At 43.5% G+C, this 19,782-nt stretch overlaps 1 protein-coding gene across 8 annotated transcripts in view; it reads right to left on the bottom strand.

Annotated features, from left to right (window-relative positions):
• Positions 1–19,782, bottom strand: part of DNM3 (dynamin 3) — a 166,702-nt gene continuing 146,920 nt past the window's right edge. For 2 of the 8 annotated variants that reach the window (XM_048944519.1, XM_048944518.1), the window contains 2 exons: positions 18,563–18,799; positions 138–2,942 (listed from right to left, as the gene is read on the bottom strand). In XM_048944519.1, coding sequence (XP_048800476.1) covers positions 2,804–2,942; positions 18,563–18,799 — 376 coding nt within the window. In that variant the 3' untranslated portion in view covers positions 138–2,803. Of the gene's footprint in view, positions 5,551–8,886; positions 11,934–18,562; positions 18,800–19,782 lie in introns of those variants that run through there. The other 6 variants (XM_048944524.1, XM_048944522.1, XR_007376979.1 and 3 more) reach the window with 5 other exon arrangements.

Below are 19,782 nucleotides of genomic sequence, written 5' to 3' on the forward strand. Positions count from 1 at the left end.
CATTGACATCTGAAAATAAAATCTTTCATTTACAAATGGACTAGTGCAAATTAAAGATAAATTTGGACAAAAAGAAGACAGACTGCATGTAACAACAACAACAACAAAGTGTGTGTTAGGCTGATCTTCCTGGAGCGGCTGGAGGAGGTCGCCTAGGAAAAAGACAAAAAATAACCCAAAATTCGTGGGGAGGGGGAGAAGAGATTTAAAACAAAAGCTCAAGATACAATAAAATGACTCATATACAAAATTATCTTAATAAAATGAGTTAAGAGGAAAAGGCACAGAACATGCACAGTGAGGAAAAGAGCAAGAACGAGATTAGGATCAGCTGGCTATCAGCACAGCCTCAGCTTTCATCCTCACCGCTTCCCATCTGACGTCCTGGCGCCAGAGAGCTGGGACAATCACACTGGACAATCACACTGGACAATCGCATTGCAAGTGTGTTGCTGCTCAGAGGCTTTCTAATTTTCTTGAAGGAAATAATATACTCCAAAGGAGCCTTTCCCCAGCCAGCCTTAAAATTTGCACTGCTGTATGCTTCAAACGATGTTCTCACTTCTACAAGTGAGATTCTGATGAAATCAGGAGTGATAAAACAAGATGGATCTATGCGCTCGTGTATCTGGAGGGGGGGATTGCTCACTGCTCAGGAAGTTAGAAGCTTGGGTGATGGCACTGCTGTGAATCTGCTGCCAAAACGAGCAGGAGTGACCCCTGGCAGCGGGTGCCTCAGTGCCTCGGTTGGAGGGTGGCTGCTCATCCCATTTCCAGCATACAGCACCTGTGTGTTGCTGGCCAGTATGCCAGGAAGCAGCTCACACAGCAGTATGTAACATAATGCAGGCAGAGACATGCTCGTGACGTGGCTGTTTACCAAAGGAGGCTGCACAGACTGCCTATGACAAAAAAAAAGGTTCCCAAATTTGCTGTGAGTACAATGGGGACGTGAGTGCTTTGCTCATCCCACCTCTTGTTCCCTCTTTCCCAAAACTTGAGGAGCAGCACGGTGATGGTTGGTGGGGAAATGCCCCCTGCTGTTGTGCTGTTATAACTGTGCCATGCAGATCATCTCTGAGCACCAATTTCACTTACTTGGCTCACACTAACCTGAAGGAGGAACTGAGTAATCAAGGCATTTTGAGGCAGCTGCATGTGCACATACAACTGCTCTGGGGGGAAATCCTTTCCAGGCAGGACATGTCCACATGCACAATTTTACTCCAACTCCTGAGAAGTTGCTCTGGCCCTGCGCTCAGCTTTCAATCTCCCCCCAGACACACTTTTCCCAGCAGTGAAACAAACAGCATGCACTGCCTGACAAACATTCACTTAGCAAAATACCCCTGCAGCTCTGCAAGCCCCTAGCAGGGCAGCATGCTGAAAGATTCCCATGGGCTGCTTCTCTTCTGTCTGCCCCTTCCACGACATGTGTATGATCTGAGCTGCAGCACACACCTCTCTGGTCAATCCTCACCGCAGTCCCAACAGAGGCAGGGTGCAGAGTGCCAGATTGGAGATCACTCATGCGCATCAGAAAGTAATAATAAAAGCCCATCAAGAGTTACAGTTTATTTCAGGTTCAGAAATGCAGCATAACATGTTTACAGCAGGTGTATGCAATGCTCAGTAATGACCATGGTTCCGAGACTGGCTGTGCTCAAAGATCAACACCAGATACCATTTACAGACTACGAAACCAAAGGCAGATGTTTTGGTTCATATGAAGCAGGGTATTAACGTACAGAGCAAAATTCAGTAAGAAATTAAGCGTTTGCTTCTTACAAAAAGAAGTCATTGTTTACACCATCCTGGAAAAGTAAAGAGACAGGAAGTAAAGCAAACGGCCAGCAAGACGGGACAAATCATATATCAAGCAAGAGTGGAGGACTGTCTGGACGGGAGGAGCCATCGGCATCAGCTCGCCTGCAGACAAAGCAAGAGGAGAGACAGGCAGAGTAACATTCATTTACACAAGGGAGTTGTTCTGCAAGAGCCCGAGGGAGGAGGTTCAATGCCACAGCAGGAGGAGGTGTGCCATGAGCACACCAAGGAGTCGATGCCTCCCAGTGCCACATGTGCAAAATTGGTCTGCTTAGAATTCAGGAGGTTTGGACTATTTTAAGACAGAAAGACAGAACTAGGCAGTAATCTTAATATGCTGTACACATTATGTAGTGTAGCTGTCTGCAATACAGAGTATAATATTTTCTACGTTATACTTCAACATGAAATGCTATAACCTCTAAAGTATCTCCTTTAATATAATTACCTACTTTTATGAGGCTTACTCAGAAAGTGCAATGAGATCGGCAATAAAACAAACATACATCAACTATGTACAAAAGCCTTTTCTTCAAACATACAATCATTTTAATCCTAACACAAGATCCCTGGACGTTAAAGGCCAAGAGCTATTTACAGTGTGAGCAAGCTCCTCAGCTGCTGGTCAGCCGTATGAAGGTGAGGTGGAATGTGTTCTCTGGGCACAGGCCCAGGCTTAGCCTCCATGCAGTACTAGATAAGCACCCTCCTGAAGCTTTGCTGCCTTTGTCATCCAGCTCACTAAGCTTGCAAACCCTACTGTTGCTTAACGGGAGTCTCCACTGCTCCCTGGCAATCTTCCCTTTGCCTGAGGGTATCAAACAAATGGAGAGCAACCCGTGCTCCTCTGTTATGGGAGCCCAGGCTCAGCTGTCCCTGGGTAAGGGTACCTGCAGAGGGGCCGGGGCCAGTTCCAGCCAGCCGGTCCCCCTAGCAGATCCCTGAGAATATACTGGTGAGCTCTTCCTCCTGTCCTTCAGGCACAGAGCAAGCTACTGCCAACTTGCTCCTCTGAGAACAAGGGATGGGAGAGACACAGCTTACCAGAATCAGGAGCCAGCAGGACAAACAAACACATTCCAGGCACTGTACAGCACGAGGAAAATGGGTCAAAGCTAGGGAGGAGAGTATGTAGTCAATTGCAAGTGGCAATTTCTTGGGAAGCAATCAGCATGTTTCCTAGGAACAATTCTTTATAGTTTATTCTAAAAAGTGTATATGCAATACATTCGAGGTGAATTCATCAGTCTATGGATCTGTGCTCAACACCAGTTATTAGCTTACACGTCTCAAAGCTCTGTATTTCAGGAGCAGGTTCTTATTTAGCTGTGATGGAGATGTAGAGGATGGGAAGGCTGCGCAGCTGCACTCTGCGTCCCATGAGCTCAAAACTGAGTGCAGAATGCACTGCTGCTGACACTGGGGCCACTGCACTGAGCTGTGCTATTTCCTTACTCTTGACAGAAAGGGTCATCAAAGTAAATTACGGAGTCTCAAGTACAGAAGATTTAAGCACACCTTTTTAAGTCAAAACCTACGTCATTTAATTGAGGCTCCTAACTTACCAGCATTGCCACCCTCATCTCCCAAGCAATTACACCAGTCTGAGTCATCCCTTCTCTTTCCACAGAACAAATGGGAGACCTTGGACAACTCAGCCAAGTGCTTAGGATAAAGTGGGATAAACACAGCCCATGGGCTCGCCGTAGCACTGAACGAATACCAACATTTGGGATTAAGGCGACTTTCTGTGGCTGAGGTGGAACAATGTGGTTGACTTTACAACCTTTTCATCCTTGAAAGCTGATTCTGTGTGCTCCGCGTGGAGGATCTAAGCCTACTCCCCAAACAAACAGCAGCCATTTAAGCAATCTTCTGAGCTCACCGAGATGCCGGTGCTCTGACAAGTTTCCCCGTGCTTCAGATGTTGACCTCAGCTCCCCAGGTGTGTGTCACAAGTGTGTGGTTGACAGGAAATTAAAGTCAGGCTAGCATACAAATCACGATGCTTTCCCAAACTCGTTTCTCTTCTACAAGCAGAAACACGATTTGCTTTGGTAGTGAACATAACTGTTATTCAATCAGCGGCCTGGGAATATTTAATGGGCAAAATCCCCACTGGTTGTGGCTCCTTGATTGGATTCTTCCTAACCACGGGGCTGCAGCATACTGGAGCCCTACATACAGCTTCAATAAGTGAATTTATTAGACTGATTATAGTGGGGGACTTTGAAACCACCAATCGCTTTGCCTAGGGATCTGTAACCATAATTGCAATAACAGCAATTAATATTTTCTGACTACACAAGGCCAAATTCATCTCTGTTTTAATCCTGTCAACTCAAGAAGTTTTAAATTACAGGGGTGTTGCTGAGCTTAAGTGTTTAAAGTTAAGGAATGCAGTTAAGACAAAAGGTTTTTATATTACATTAATACACAGTGTAAAACAGGCAGAGAACTTCTGAAAGTGAACATCTGCTAAAAAAAATGCACGGCCAGGATGCACAGCTGAGCATTTCTCAGCACCTTTTTGGATACAATGACTCCTAATCTGAAGTGAGTAGAATGTCAAGAGACACAAAGGGAAAATACTTTGTGGACGTTGTGGAACTTTATCGACTGGTGTGAGCAAATATCTCAAACCCAAATGGGATCCCTTGGAAAGCCCAGATGCAGATCTAGGCCATAGCTCTGAACTGGCTCCCACAGTGGGCCCATTTACAGCTGTGCATATATTTATACATATATACATCTCTCAGTTCTCTGGACCCTTCCACGCAGCATATATATACATATTACATGCTCTCACTTACACACAAGGCTTCACATGAGTTCAGTGGGAGGACCGATGTGAGTGAGCGCTACCAGAGGACAAAGCAAGCTGGCACAGCCTGCTCTGTCACACACTGGCTCTTCAAAATGCCCTTCTCACATCTTTGATGCAGGGTGAGCCAGCTCCACACGTTACAAGCCGGGGTGCTGCAGCCTGCTCCTTACCTGCCACCCAACCAGCTCTGCTATCAATCAGCAGAGGGGAAGGAAAGTGAAGCACACACTGTCTCACACACATCCTTCTAGTTTAGCAATATTCCTTATAAACTTAGCTGCAGATCAGAAAAAATGTTAGGAGAAGCAGCGTTCCAGCAAGCTTCTTGCAAGAGAGATGAAAGCGTGAGGCCTTCAGAAGAGCTTGATAAGAAACCACGCTTTTCTCTGCCCAGTTTAGCCATTAACATAGAAAGTGGGCACAACTGTAAAACACCACATGACAGAAAACATGAAAGGTACAAATAAAAGCAAGATTTCGGCAGGTAAGAGAAAAAGAAGCAGCTAAAATCAACACGTGCACAAACACAGACTCAAGTCCTCCTTTGACTGTATAGGATTGTGAGCACGGGTGCCTGGGTGAACACGTGTGTCAGTACATTAGCTAACATCAGCTACTGCAGAAGGAAAAGTCAAGACAGCACAGACCTTCCCAAAACATTTGAGAGCTCATAAACAATGCGGAATGGACAGAGATATATCAGTAAAATTGGTTACTTGCCTATGGACGTCCATACATGCGACTATACATTGGTTATTGCAACAGTTATCAAGCAGTTTGCTTCCACATATTTGGTTAACAATGAGTGGCATGCCAGAAACTTCATTTAGTCTAACAGGGATGAATCTAATGGACGAATTACAGTGGGCCGAGTAGGTGAGGGGGGTGGTCTTCGACTGGAGAAAAAGAGAGAAGAAACAGTAAGCACAAACATTAAGAGCGAACTCTGCACCTTTCGTGGTTGCTACATGAACCTGCACATGCACCCAAACACAACCATTTCCATGTATACTGGCACCCACAAGGAAGAAAGCAAAGGGTTTGCAGCATGCATACCGTGGATCAGTTCCCTCACCTACTTGACAGCTCTCTTCTCCAGCTCACAGTCTGCTTAACCTCTGAACACAGCCACTCTCTTCTGCCAGGGATGATCATTATTCCCATTTTCTCAGGGGTCATCCCAGCCTGGCCAGCCACAGAATGGACTTATGGGCACATGTGAGGGTCGTCAGATGCCTTCACAAAAGCAGCCTGCAGTGACTTCTGCCACTGTATGCAGAAGAAAAATCTGTGGCTTCTTACACAGTTGGTCTTACTGGGACCACAGCACAGAGAAGTGGTGGCACAGAACTGGTTCTCCTCCAGTCTGTTAAAGGGGACACACAGACCCTACTAAAGTTACAGATAGTTTATCTTTGGTCACAACGCAACTGCCTTTTGCATTTCTGCTTATATTTAGGGTACACAGTCCACATCAGCATGGCATGGAAATAAATCAGCTTTGTTAGGAGGAGTGTTTTTGTAAATATTCCTTTTCCCCTGGGCCCAAACACCCCTCTGCCATGCAGAGCCTTGCTGAGAGGTATGCACCTGTTTGGCTTTTAGCTCCAGCACTGGTTCAGACACCTCTGCCTGGTGCTGCCTTGTTCTCTATCTCCTTGCTACTCTGCTCCCTCAGTAGCTATTCAGCTCTCTCCAGCAGCAATCTACTGCTCCAATTTATTCCATGCCATCTCTTAGCACAGTGTTTTTGCCCCCTAGTTTCTTGAATGGGAAGTACAAATGCTCTCTCTGTTCCTTAATCTGACAGAGATCATCATAAGAGCATATATCTGAGCTTGTGATCTGAACAAAGGAAGCCAAGGGCTCTTCAATTCTAATCCAGCTTTGGCAGACTCTATCAATGACCCTAACAAACCACAGAGCCCTCTCCTACTCCGTCCTCTACCTGTCAAAGTAGGAACTGCCTGTCTCTGAAGAATATTACAAAGAAAATTTGTCTCGTTCTGTTAAATAAAATTAAATAGAAGATGAAAAGAATACAACAATGTGTTAATCTTCTTTGAACTGGAACATAATACACGAGACAAATTTACACTTGACCAAAAAAAAAAAATCTTGTTTGGCTTAAAGTGCATCTTGTATGACAATATTCTCTTTTGGTGAAGAAATGAGAATTTTAATCCCTAACATGCAACAAACAGAACGCATGCCAACCAAAGCGTTCAAGTAAATCAGCAAGCTAAAACAAAATAGGCAAAATATAATTTCTTCATGGTGTATTTTTCTTACAGAAAAATGTTACTGTCTTAACTATTGTTCCTTGTGTTGCTCCAGTGTAGGTCTTCTGGACCCATTTCCAAAATTTGTAGTTTCATAAAGAACCACTTCTAAGGCTCTGTGTTTCTGCTGGGTTGCATTAAATTATTCCTTTGTTGAAATGCCTCACATTGCATTGTTTAGCGCTTACTGAAAACATCATATCATGTGTATACAATTTACAAACAAGGGAAAATGCATACAGCTGTCTTCATATCAAATTTAAAAGTTACAAGCCAAAGCATGCATTTTAATATGAGGTTGAATGCAGCACAATGAGTTCAAATAATGTAATTTAGTCAAATTGCTGTTTAGCCCAGCTGGATCAGAAACTGGAGGGCACAAGGGGAGGTTATCCTGGATTTAATCACCCAAACCAAACCTGAATCAAAATCAGGCCTGAGCCCTCTTTTCTCCTTGACCCAGGGCTGCTGCTGCATTTGGACAATTATTTTTTATTTTCCTTCAACCCCAATCCAAAACTGCTCAGGAAAATACAGGGATGCAGTGAGGCACAGGCAGACCTCCTCAGCCCCATTCCTCTCCTCCATCCCATAATGGTGCTGCCTTGCTTCATGGGCAGCGCAGCTGCTCAGAGCTTCCTTCTGGTTCCACAATCACACCATGGCTGGGGGAGCGGGATGTGCCCTCTGCAAATCAGAAGCACCCTCCAGAGGAGTGGCAGATATTTCATAGAACAGAATCATGGAATCATGAGGATGGAAAAGTCCACTAAGATCACCTAGTCCAACCATCTGCCCACCCGCACCATGCCCACTGCCCACGTCCCTCAGTGCCACATCTCCATGGCTCTTGAACACCTCCAGGGACAGTGACCCCACCACCTTCCTGGGCAGCCTTTGGGAAGAGGCAAGGCTTGGGAGACCTGCAAAAGCACCATTCAGTCTCCTGGGCACGTGCCTGTCATGCAACAAGATGGGCCAAGGACCACTGCCTCAGGCATGGCCCAGCACAGAGCTGCAGCTTGGGAAGAGACCTGGCCTTCATTAGCCACCAGCGTGCAGTCATGATGGCATGAGCTGGAGCTCAGGGCAGAAAGTGAGGGAACGGACAAGCCCAGAAACTGTCTGTCTCTAGATTTCCCTACCAAGGTGACAAGCCACTACACGACCATTTTTTACTCTGGAAGCACAGTTCAGACCTCTTTTTCTCCTTCTAAAAGAGAAATCAACCCCAGGCTGAAGGAGAAGCCTACCCCATGCCCCTGTCTCTCCCTGCATCACAGCTGGATGTGCTGGCTGCGATGGAGCAGTGCAGAGCCTGGCACCCAAACTGCCACCCCGGGATAATGGAGCAGGCACCTCCAAAAGCACAGATCTGAGGAAGGCTGGCTTGGCTTTGGCACAGCTGCTTTCTGAGCCTGAAGTCGAGCAAAGGTTAAATAAATGTGTACTGCCAGTCTCTTCAAATGGCAGCCGTGCAGAGGCCGGCAAGCAGAGCAGCAGAGGGAGCTGCAGCCTGCCTGTGGCCGTGCAGCTGGGGCAGCCGCAGCACAGCAAGCCCCCGCAGGTCCGGCTGCACTGGCTGCCATGGCAGCGAGGAAATATGTGACTAAGCCGTATTAAATGTTTAGTCTGGAGCCAAAAGATGAGACACGGAGAGACAGCACAGAGCACATTTTCTCTGTGTTATCAGAGCGATTCCATCAGCAGCACCGAGCTGCTCCTCCTAGGCTGCAAGGGGCTGCTCTGATTCATAGAAAGCTCTGTCTTATAAAAACGGCACTTCTGCACCAATTCCTGTTTGCTTATTGTCTCAAGCATTTTCACTGTGTTTTGTAGTTGTGGGGCCGAGTCCCACTGCTCAGCCCCTCAGCCCCTTTATCACTCTGCTATTTGCCTTTTTTTTTCTTCTTTTTTTTTTTTTTTTCTTTTTCCCTTTATTTTTAGGGTAAAAAAAAAAAACCAAAAAACAAAACGGGAAACAGTGTTTGTTAGAGTTAGTGCTAAAGGGGCAGGGGATCATAGGTCCCTAGGGTTGAGTAAACGAGTCTGCAGAAAGAATCAGTTCTTCTAACTAGCACACATTAAGCAGACATAAAGAATTTACCAATGAAAATTGTGGACTAAGTATGTATTTAATAACTCCCTGATGTTGCTGCAGAAACTCCTCCTTTGAAGAACTCAGTGGGATTTTGAACGGAGGATAACTCTTACCCCCATGCACAAACTTTTTTAAAAGGAAAAGTTTTCTATTTATTTTTAACCTAAGCAGCACACCCCGTTTTTTTTTGATTTTGAAAGAAGTCCCCAAAAGCTTCAGCTAGGCAAGTACAGAGCGAATGAAACTAAGTAAAGCAAGTCTAGACTTAAAATGCGATCAGAAACATATGGGAGCTCTTCAAACATTTGCCTTCTGCAGAGTGCTATCACTCCCCACACAGAGTCCACAAAATATGCTTTCAGTAAAGCAGAGCTGTAATTACCATGGGAGGCCCCGTTCTCAGAAGATGGCTTCTCTTCTCGGAGCACAGCTAGCATGCTTCTAAATAAAAGGCTTGCGTTTCCACTTACGTTTCACATTCTTGTTTGCTTGTGACCACCAGAGAACACTTGCGGAAGGCATGCACATAACTGTATTTTATGATACATTCCTATAGATCTGAAGCTGTAAACAAAAGTCCATTATTCTCTCCCTTTTCCTCCATCTCAGTTTCCCTATAACGCAGGCCCCTTGGAGTACCCCGTGATGTGATATTCATTGTTTTTGCAGAATCTAACAAGAAAACAGTCTTTAAAAATCTCTAAATGGCTCTAGGTCTGACTGAAGGCAGATTTTAATTGAGGTGACAATAAAAATCTGGATGTGAGTCACTCCAGAACAGAAAAGTGGCTTCTTTCAGGTGAGAGATAAATATCAAATCTCATTGGTGTGATTTTTCAGAGGTACAGGTAGCCCGTTTCCGAGGCCTGTCCTTGGGAGAGTTACAGTGCCTTGACTCATCTGACTTCTAGATGACTTTCTCAGTTTCAGTAAGATTCCAAAAGACCCACACAACTTCGGCCCTGCTTTTCCCAATTCTTCTATCAATCTATCTTTATACATTCCATCTTGACCTTCACCAGCTTCTGCATTTGGCATAAAATCCAAACCAGAAGTGAAAGGGCTGTAGTTTAGCAGGGGGTTGGACTAGATGATCTCCAGAGATCCCTTCCAGCCCCTACACTTCTGTCATTCTGTGTAGCCATGATGGCTGAAGAATAGAGGCAAGATACGGTTTGCAGGTCTGATGAGCTTGTCTAATGTCTGTGCTTACTTAAAACTCTTCCTGGCCTGTAGCAGAAGCAGCATGGCTGCTCTGGAGTCTCCAGAACATCAGCTCAGGAGGAAGGATTTTGAATAGAAGCAGGAAGATCATGAAGAGGAAAACAACTTAATACTAGTGACAGGTCACAGGAAAATAGGAAAAGCAGAAAAAGGATGAAAGTAAGAGTGGTTCAGCAGAGCCACAGACAAAAATGGGTAAGAGATGTTATGGGAGAAATGAGAAACAGCCCTCAGTGGTGATGAAAGGGGAAAGTAGTGGAGGAACGCTTGCTTGTAATGGTCTCTTACCTCAACATTATGGTCCAAGAGACTGAAAGTTTCTCTCATCTGTTTCTCTACTGAAAACTGTTGTTTTCCATATCGAACATGAAGCATTGCTAGTCAGCATGCCAACAGGATTCTTCTTGGAGGGCAAGTCAGGAATGGAAGAACTGAGATGCATAGCATGCGGCTGCCAGGTTCTGAAGCCCTCCAATAGAACATGTATGTATCAGGCTCCACGAACATAGAGAGCATGCTGTATTGCCAATACTTGCACTATTTCACTATTTCAGATGACCCAAACAATATTCTGTCAGTGGAGTTTTTGTGTTTAGTATGATCAAGTTAAAGTAGTTAGATCAAGTGTTTTTATCTGATGCCTATTTCTCTTCAGTGAAAGAATAAAAAAACAGCACATGGGAAGGATGTGTCCTTCCACCAGACAGCATAAAGCAGCAATCTAAATCTCCTTTAATGCAAATGCTAGCACTGTTTCAAAGCATTAAGATTACTGTGGTTCCAAAGCATGTGATTTTACATAATGTGGATATTCCTTTCAGAGGCAAAGAGGTCAAAATATGATGCTCCACTAGGTTAATTTCTTTGCAAATCAAACTGGGTTTTCTGTATGACCATCACAAATTAACATCTATTACAGACACAAACTTGTCTGTATGTTTAAGAGGATGCTGCATTTTGAAATTAGTCATTTTAGGGAATTAACGTGTCATATGGAAAAAAACAGCTTGAAAACACACACACAAAAAAATAATAATTCAATGGAGCAACCAAAAAAGACTATTATTCTAAACAGTGTGTTCTTATTTGCCCTTCAGCAGGGAACATGACAAGTTTGCAAGCTTGCTAAACATCAGAGGAGGTCTGTCCCAACCCTTTGGAAATCCAAGGTCAGAAAAGGATCAAAAATCCATGAGGAAGAAGAGATATTTAGGAATTCTTAGTGATACATTCTGACTGCTGCTCTTCCTTTGTCCGTCTGCAGCAGATGATGACAACAGAAGGGTCACAAAATCTGGAGGAGGAACATATGATCTTTATGTAGTAGCTCCAATCTTGTGTACTGGTCTGTGTTCAGCTGTACTGTCCCATGTCAATGTAAATCATGTATGAAGTCTTTGAAGGCCGCAGCTACTTCTGCTCACTCTGTTCTTTCTTCCTACTCACACTCCATCCTCCTTTCCCCGTTTGTCTGTCTCTTCTATACTTACCTTAAGGCAAGAAAGGGAACAGGCATTGTGGCTATTACCTCTAGCTGGACTAGCACCTCTTCTTGTCCACAATGACAACAACTAACATTATCCATATCAATCTTGTTAATGCAGCCATTGAGTGCCCTGTTTTTCAGTAATGATCCAATACAGCTTGTGGGCACAGGAAAGTTTCAAAATGCCTGCAGGTTCAGGAAGTTCAAATCATCACTACTTTCTTTTTAAAAGTACGTCACACATTTTCTCTTGCAGCATAAGGAAGGCTAGGAATGTACTACTATTCAATCCACTCTTTCAAATACGGCCAAAAATTTCCTGTTAAACACCCTTGCTTTAATCCTATATAACCTTCATGTTGTTAAATTACTCTTTTATGAGACTGAATAAATAACCAGACCAGAGCACATCTTTGGATTCCTGTCTGTATTTCTGGCAAACAGCATTTGCTATTGTTTGACTCTACTTTCCTTTTTCAAGTTGAGAGATGCTAAAAATAAAAACCACTTCCTTTTATTGATAGTATATTGATAGAGAAAAGGCTAAGGAGGCAAAAACAAAAAGCAAACAAGCAAAAAATTACTGAAAATACCTAACTATAAAATTAGTCATTCATGCAGTTCACCAGCTGACAAACAGTTCCCAAAGCTGACTTCAGCTGTATTTTGGTTGGGGACTGCAGTCACAATATCATTTTTACCCTAGAATGACTTCTAACATCTCTCTTTAGGTTACTTATTTCTCTGTCTACCTCTCTCCTGCATAATTTTTCATTACCCTTCTCCATCACATGGGACTGGTCAACACTAAGAGTAATGAAGAGCCATTTCAGCTGATCCAGTTATAGCTGAATTGCAAAAGTAACTCACAACGGTCCCAAATGAAGTGGCTCTCTCCTTATTCACCTGATTTTAAAAACAATTTTTGTTGAATAAGTTTTTCGGAGCAAGTAGCTCAGGAACAATACTAAAGACAATCAAAACTACCTGAGTTACAAAAAGCAGATTAAACCTAAAACCCATGTAGAACAAGCAACTCTTCAAACATTTGTTCAGCTGTCCTAGTGCATTGCCAACCACAGCACATAATAAAATTCCAGCACCACTGAACGTGCAAAGTGGAGAGCCTTTGGCTGATGAAGGGAGATGCTGATGGAAGTGAGATTCAGAGGCAGCAGATGTAGTACCTAGGCTGCAGTGTCTGCCATCCCATGAATTGCGTTATAGCTGGTCTTCAGGACAGTCATCTGCAGGAGGAGCACACGGAGGAAGGTGGTGAACAAAATGCTTGTGCAAGTCTAGGAGACAGCCGTCCTCTTAGGGGTGAGCAATTGCTGCAGCTCCTGGAGCAAACTCAGGGACACTCCTGTCTCTGACGGCGTTAAGTACAGGCTGCTGAAGAGTCTCTTCTGCCCATTTCTGCTTCAGATTTCTCGCAAGAACAGTATTGAAGAATTATAATGAAACAACAGGAGTTGTTATATTGTGATATGTCACAAGTTTTTAAAAGCTTCTGCGTCCCACTTTCTGGCCAACCCCTCCAATGTTTATCCTCATTCAAAACATTACTTCTTTCATTGATTCTATTAAGAATGAAGCTGCCAGGTGACCATTTTCCTCAATTTTTTTTTGCCACGTGGTATGGCTACCATAAGCAGTGTAGCTAGAATTTCTAGAGGTTGTCACGGCCACTAACACCAAGCTGCTGTTAGAAAAAATTGCCAGATATTGCATTTTATGGTTTGAAAACAGGATGAAAAGCTTTAAAAGAAGACAGAAATACAAGGAGCAGGAGACAGATTTACTAAGGTGCCACAGAAGGGATAAGTTGGAAAGAAACCAACAAAAGACAGTGAGAAGGAAAGGGGGGAATATGTGGGGAATGGAGACAAATGTTCTAGGCAGGAAACCAAGAGAGGGGAGAAGGTGAAAAAAGAAGTAGACAGGATGGTCAAGAAAGGGACAGCAAGAGACGTGCAGAAAAAGGGAAAAACAAAATAGTGATAAAGGAGTCAGTGGAGGAGGGGGGGAAAAGCAGAGTTACTTTCCAACAGATAAAGGGAAATATAATCTCCAGCTGGAAGCAGCCAGTAGCTGAGTCTATTCCTGGGTGTGCCTTTCAACAAGAACTGTAATTGAGAATGGTAACAAATTGCACAGGGATGTCTTCCCATAGGGGAGAAATCCCAGAAAGAATAACTGATATTCTCATAAGTCTTGTGATCTGGGGCTCTTTGGACAGGCAGAGTTGGAAACCTACTGACTACAGAAGAGCAATGTTCCCTCCTGTGATGGGCTCTGGCTTTGCATCACCCGTGTAGCTGTAATGTTCTTCTGACCACAGATGTGAAATGCAGAACTGAAGTAGTTATGCTTTGACTTCCATTTTCCCTTTAAATTCAGCAGAATTTTGAAATCCCTCCAGATAAGTTTTGCCCCTTTGCTTACAAGAAACATTCCTAATTACCAATTATGTCTTGTGAATCATCTTCACTGAAGGTACATTCAGAGAGGACAAACAGATTCTACTGTAGAACAAAGCCGTACTCTTCTTTGTGGGTATTCAGACTAAGATCATCCAAATCAGCATGCAGTAACTTTAAAGCTAGCACCTATTCACCCTGCCATAAGAGTCTGAAGCAATGGCTATTTGATTATTATTTATATTTCATTAAAATAAATAGTGGTAAGTTTTTTGAGTGCAAGAGGAAGATGCCCAGACTAACGTAGGCTAAACCATCGGGCCTTATCTGCGTATGCATTATGACAGACTTTAATAAGAGGATTTGCATGCAGTTTTTGCAGTGGATCCTCTTATTGTTCAACACACAGTGTTGGATGTTAACGCTAAATGTTTTGAAAGAACACTAGTTCATAAAATCCATCACAGAAAAGTGACTTAGTGGCTGATGTTTGGCAATCGAAGAGCTGAGTTCAGAGCCTGCAAACCAGGAAATGTTAGGCAGTGATACTTTCTGCAGTGCTTCTGGCTTTGTCTGGAATTGTCTGACTGCAATTACTATCAAGTATAAGCACTTTTTTAATGCTGAATTGGCAGAAGTACATAACGATGGCTAACAATGCAGATTAGCTACGAACACAACTGGTCATATAATTAGCCTTAGTGAAACAATAAAACATAGGTGGATGGTAGCATCTTCTGTGTTGGTTGGCTGTGGATTGATGTAAATTGTATGAAGACAGCTGAAAGAGGAGGCAGGGAGATTATGGGACCACTGCTGAATGGCATGAGATGAATTATGAATTCTCTCTCTGCTCTGCTTGCCTCACGTGTAAAGATTATCCTCAACCCCAGGGGCTGTGCACCAGCAGCCCTGAGCACAAGTCACAGGTGCTTGAAAGTATGTATATTCCTGTCTGTTTGAATGGACACTGAAGCCCTTCAGCTCCTCTGTTTAACCAGGTCCACATAAGACAGGGTTTGAATGGCAAAGTGAGTCTTAATCTTTGGTTCTTTGTTGGGGAAGCCTTCATGAAGCCATAGGGGCACTGCCGAGCACAAGACAGAGAGGAAAGGGGAGCACCATCCCACCCTCACTGACACCAGGGGCCCTGCTGCCAGGAGAAAAACATTTCCAATTCAATTGTTCTCCCTGTGGCAAAGCTGAGATTCCCATTCAGGACATTTAAAAGTCATAAATCAAAGCATCCCACAGTAGAACTAAATTGATCAAGACAGGCTTCCCAAAGAGGCAGGCAAACACACATCACGGTAACTAAAGAGGCTCCGGTGCCTGCTTCAAGCAGTCCTACCAAAGTGAGTGCACAGCTGCATTTTCTTTCAAAATACTACTGCAGCCTTTTAAGAGGGAGAGGGAATAATCTCAATTCTGGCAGCAGAGAATATTTCACAAATCATATATGCTTTGGCATCAAGCCCTTAACAAAGCCAGGGGCCTTTACTCACAGGCTTTGCTGGGAGAGATCCACCCACCTCAAGTGGGATTAATTAAAAGAGGCATGTATCATGCAAATAGTTTCTGTTTCCTTACAGAAATATTCAGAGCACATAACCCGAAACAGCTTTAGAATCAGAGCGAAGCAAGGAAGAAAATTATTTCCTGCTCCCCTAACCGCTTTCCTTTCCCTGTACAGTATGCAAAGAATAGTGAGAAAATGCAGAAAGCTCACAGTTTCTGGACAATTCCTTTGAATAAATGCTAATAAAAGCTGAAAGGGAAGGGGGGAGTGTGGTTTTATTATTATTTTTTTTAAAGGCATAGGCAATACCTCACTATAAAGTAGCAAACTCTCCAAACTAAATGTGTGTTCAGCCACTCATTGGAACAGGATGGTTCCAATCTTACTCCTGGAAGTGACCTTTTATCTTAAAGTGGAACACAAGAAAAATAAAATGCTACTTCTTTGTGTGTCAGGATTTTCAGCTCCATGTGACAGTGATGGGGCTGCAACCAACCAACCTATGGAAAGCTGGATGCTAACCTATTCCCTGGATGTGACAGATCCCAACACTTGAAGAAACACAGCAGCAAACAGCGGCAGCACAATCAGAGCCTGGAGCCTCAGCTCACAAACAAATTATGGAGAAAGGTGAGGTTTCCTCAAGAACTCTTCCTCAAAATGATTTCTTTTTCCTTTTAATATCTCAGACCCATTTTCTGAGTCAATCTCCTATGATCCTGCGAAGGCTGTTATTGAAACCAGACCAAGCGTAGCAGAAATTCCAGGGCTCCAAAGGACTTTTAATAGGCACAGGAGCCTGCCACACTGTCCCCCTCAGGTGATTTCCCCTGCAGCCCCTTCCCTGGGATTTCCTCTCCCGGAGTTTAGTCAGCAGGAGAAACCTGAAGTTTCAGCAGAACGGCAAACCCTTCCTGCATTCCTTAGCATCTGAGAATTTTATGTCTGAGGCTTTCATAGCTCTAAAAAAAGGGGACTAGGATCCAGTCCAGAAGATGTGTATTGCAGATATTTTTTTCCACAAAAATGTCAGGCACTCGTACATTCAATTATGCATCCAGCTACAGCATTTTAAAAGCACTGACCTCCTTTATCAGGCCCTGCTTCGCCTGCCACCAGTGGCTGTCATAAACTGAGTTGTTCACAGGCTGCTTACCCCAAGTGTCTGTGAGCTTGGAAATTCCTTTCTGGTCTCCATCCCACCTATCACTTCGGCATCAAAAAGATGATCATCAGACATGCTCTTGGCAAGCCACCTCAGGAAAGCAATGCTCATGCAGAATCACAGCCAGGCTGGACAAAGGACACATGCTGTTCTCAAGGCGAGAGACACTGGAGAGCTATGGTTCTTTCCAGTAGGACAACTGATGAAACGCTGGACCTCCTGTCCACATCTGGTACATCATCTATCCACCGATGGCACAGTGGGAACACCCCTGCCAGTGCCTTTCAAGCTCTCCCAGTGGGGAACCTGGGCTTCTTTCCTTCCAGTGTAAACCTGGGCTTCTGTCTTTCCAAGTTTAGTACCCAGAAACGGTGTTTCTCCCTAATGCAAGCTATGGAGTATCCACTGAGACGAAAGAATGACTTTCATGACTAGGCAGTGCAACTCCTTTTTCATAGAAAATAGATAAAAATGCTTCATTGATTTGATATACCCTCTTTAACTGATTTATTTTTCATATTATAATGGTCATAATGATATATAAGTGCTCAGCTTCAGAAGTAGCAATCACCCTCCAACAGCGTGATATGCATCTCCATACTGTATAATATATAAATGGTGATGTTAGAAAAACTGGGCATCACATTTAAGTTGCTGACAGCTACCACTGATCTCACTTATTCAAAAGAAAGTATTCAATATTTTTTCTCCAAAGGCAGGTTACGGTTTTATTTTCCATTACTATTTCTAAAATTGAGAATGTACACATTTTCTTTTTGTTTCTGTATAAGTAGGTTTTTTTGTTTGCTTTTCTCCAAACTGTGACTAAGCCTAATATAACAGTTAATTTATTAAAATTGGAGAAAGATCTTTGTTCCAGCATTGCCTAATGTGCCCATGCCTCTCGTAATTGGGGAAGTTACTGAAGCTCTAGGAGTTAGAGCCTTTCATATATGAGTGATTAAGTGTGTTATGTCACACTGAAAATAAATACTAAGGACGAGTTTTTCATATAACTTATATTAAAAAGTGGCTAATGCCACACAGAATTATAACATATGAAAAGCTACTTTTAAAAGTACTGATAACTGCAAAGTTGTCAGAAGGAAACAACGTGATCATTAAAATCCTGTTCCTTAACTAAGCATGTTGTGCTGTGTGACCTACACTGTTAGACAGCTGCAAACTGTTTTCAACTGGCTGTAAATTATTTGCCTTGTGGAATAAAAATCAGACTCCCATCAGTTTGTTCCACTGATTCTACAAGGCCTTGCTCTTGTTCTCTCCCCAAAGAGCTGTTACTTCCTTCGGTGAGCACTCAAAATGGTGAAAGTGAGCTATTTGTTGCACTGCTGCCCATGTTCTGGTGGAGGTCTAGAGGACTTGACTCTGTGAACAACTCCTGTGTTCATGACACCACGTAACCAGAACAGGGGCTTCTAATGTAATATAATCTAGTTTCTTCGAACTGACTGACAAGAAAATGCTTTCTGCCACAAATACAAGTATCTAACTTTCCAAAAAGTCTTATTTGTGCTAGAAATCGGTTCCTCACAACACCTTGGACTCTCTGCAGGGAATACACGGTTGTGTTTTGTTACTGGACTCACTCAGCAACAGTGCTTGACTTTCCTGGGTCGTGCAGCATCTGTCTGTTATGCTACGGGAAGAGAACCATGCCCACCACCAGGAAGCTGAGACATCTTACCTTGGGACACTGGGAGGAGCCCGCGTCGGCCGGGATGGAACTTGGGGAGGTCCTCCATGGGCTTCACCACCACTTGAAAATGGTGGCAACGGTCCTGGGCGGAACGGGACCGGGGGAGCCCCTGACTGAGGGCCTGGAGATGGGATTGCAGGAGCAGGTCCTCGGCCAGATAAAGGTCTGGTTGGGGGATTATTTAATGTAGGCCTCCTCTGAGTTGAGGGACTTGGAGGAGGTGATCTAGTGAAATACCAGAGATTGAAGATGTTTGCTACAGTGCGAATATTTATTTAAAAAAAAAAAAAAAAGTTAAAATATCTTTTTTTCTTTGCACCCCCTTTGCTGCCAGTTTCAGACTATATGTATGTCTAACACATACCATTCCCATAGACAGCTCTGAGATAGAAGAAATGGAAATACAGTCAAGGAGCTAATATGTAATGTTTTGAAATGCTAGAATTCTAACAGTGTTGTATGAAAAGGATTTGCTAGGACATGCAGCCTGAAGGACTGAAGTTTAATAAAAGCTTGCAAGAAAAAGCCCTGTGAATACACAGTTGGGGTTAGATTGCAGAGACAGGTGGGATTTCTTCAATAAAGGAATCAAAACAGTATTTGGTGGCAGAAGTGGCTGCTATTTGAAGCATCAGACAAGCTGTAAATCCAACATAAAGTATTCTAGCAGACAAATGTCTAGCGTTTATATGCATACCCATAGAATGTCTGTATGTGGAAAAAGGTTTTTAAAAAATAAACATGTAAATGGGGACATGCAGCACGCATGCAGGTTCGCATCTGCTCTGGAGCACAGTATCTGGATTTCTCCATTTGGCCTCCAGCTAGTGTAACATGGTAGCACACAAAGCTCCTGGCACTTTAGGTAAAATGCAGCTCACTGAAACTAGAACTAGAAGCAGATTTTTCTCCTAGCTGGGCTTGAACAGAATACAGGATGCTGGGAAAAAGGCTGATGGCTTTACTAGAAAGAGCTCGTGGGTGTTTAAAGTCTGTCTTGTGTCAGGTATTCTAAGCAGCATGCAAGAAAATAAATCTGCATGTTCTTTATCTCAATGTACTCCAAGCAGCTCAAAATAGTGTCTAAATAATACCAAGATGTCTGATTTCCCTCACAAGTGTCATTAAGACCTGCCCAAAACACAGGTAAGAAGAGAGTTGCCAATGCTAATAACGTCTGCCAGTCCTAAATTTCATTGCAAAGCAAA

Source organism: Lagopus muta, chromosome 5 (genome assembly GCF_023343835.1).
Source record: "Lagopus muta isolate bLagMut1 chromosome 5, bLagMut1 primary, whole genome shotgun sequence".
NCBI lineage: Eukaryota > Metazoa > Chordata > Aves > Galliformes > Phasianidae > Lagopus > Lagopus muta.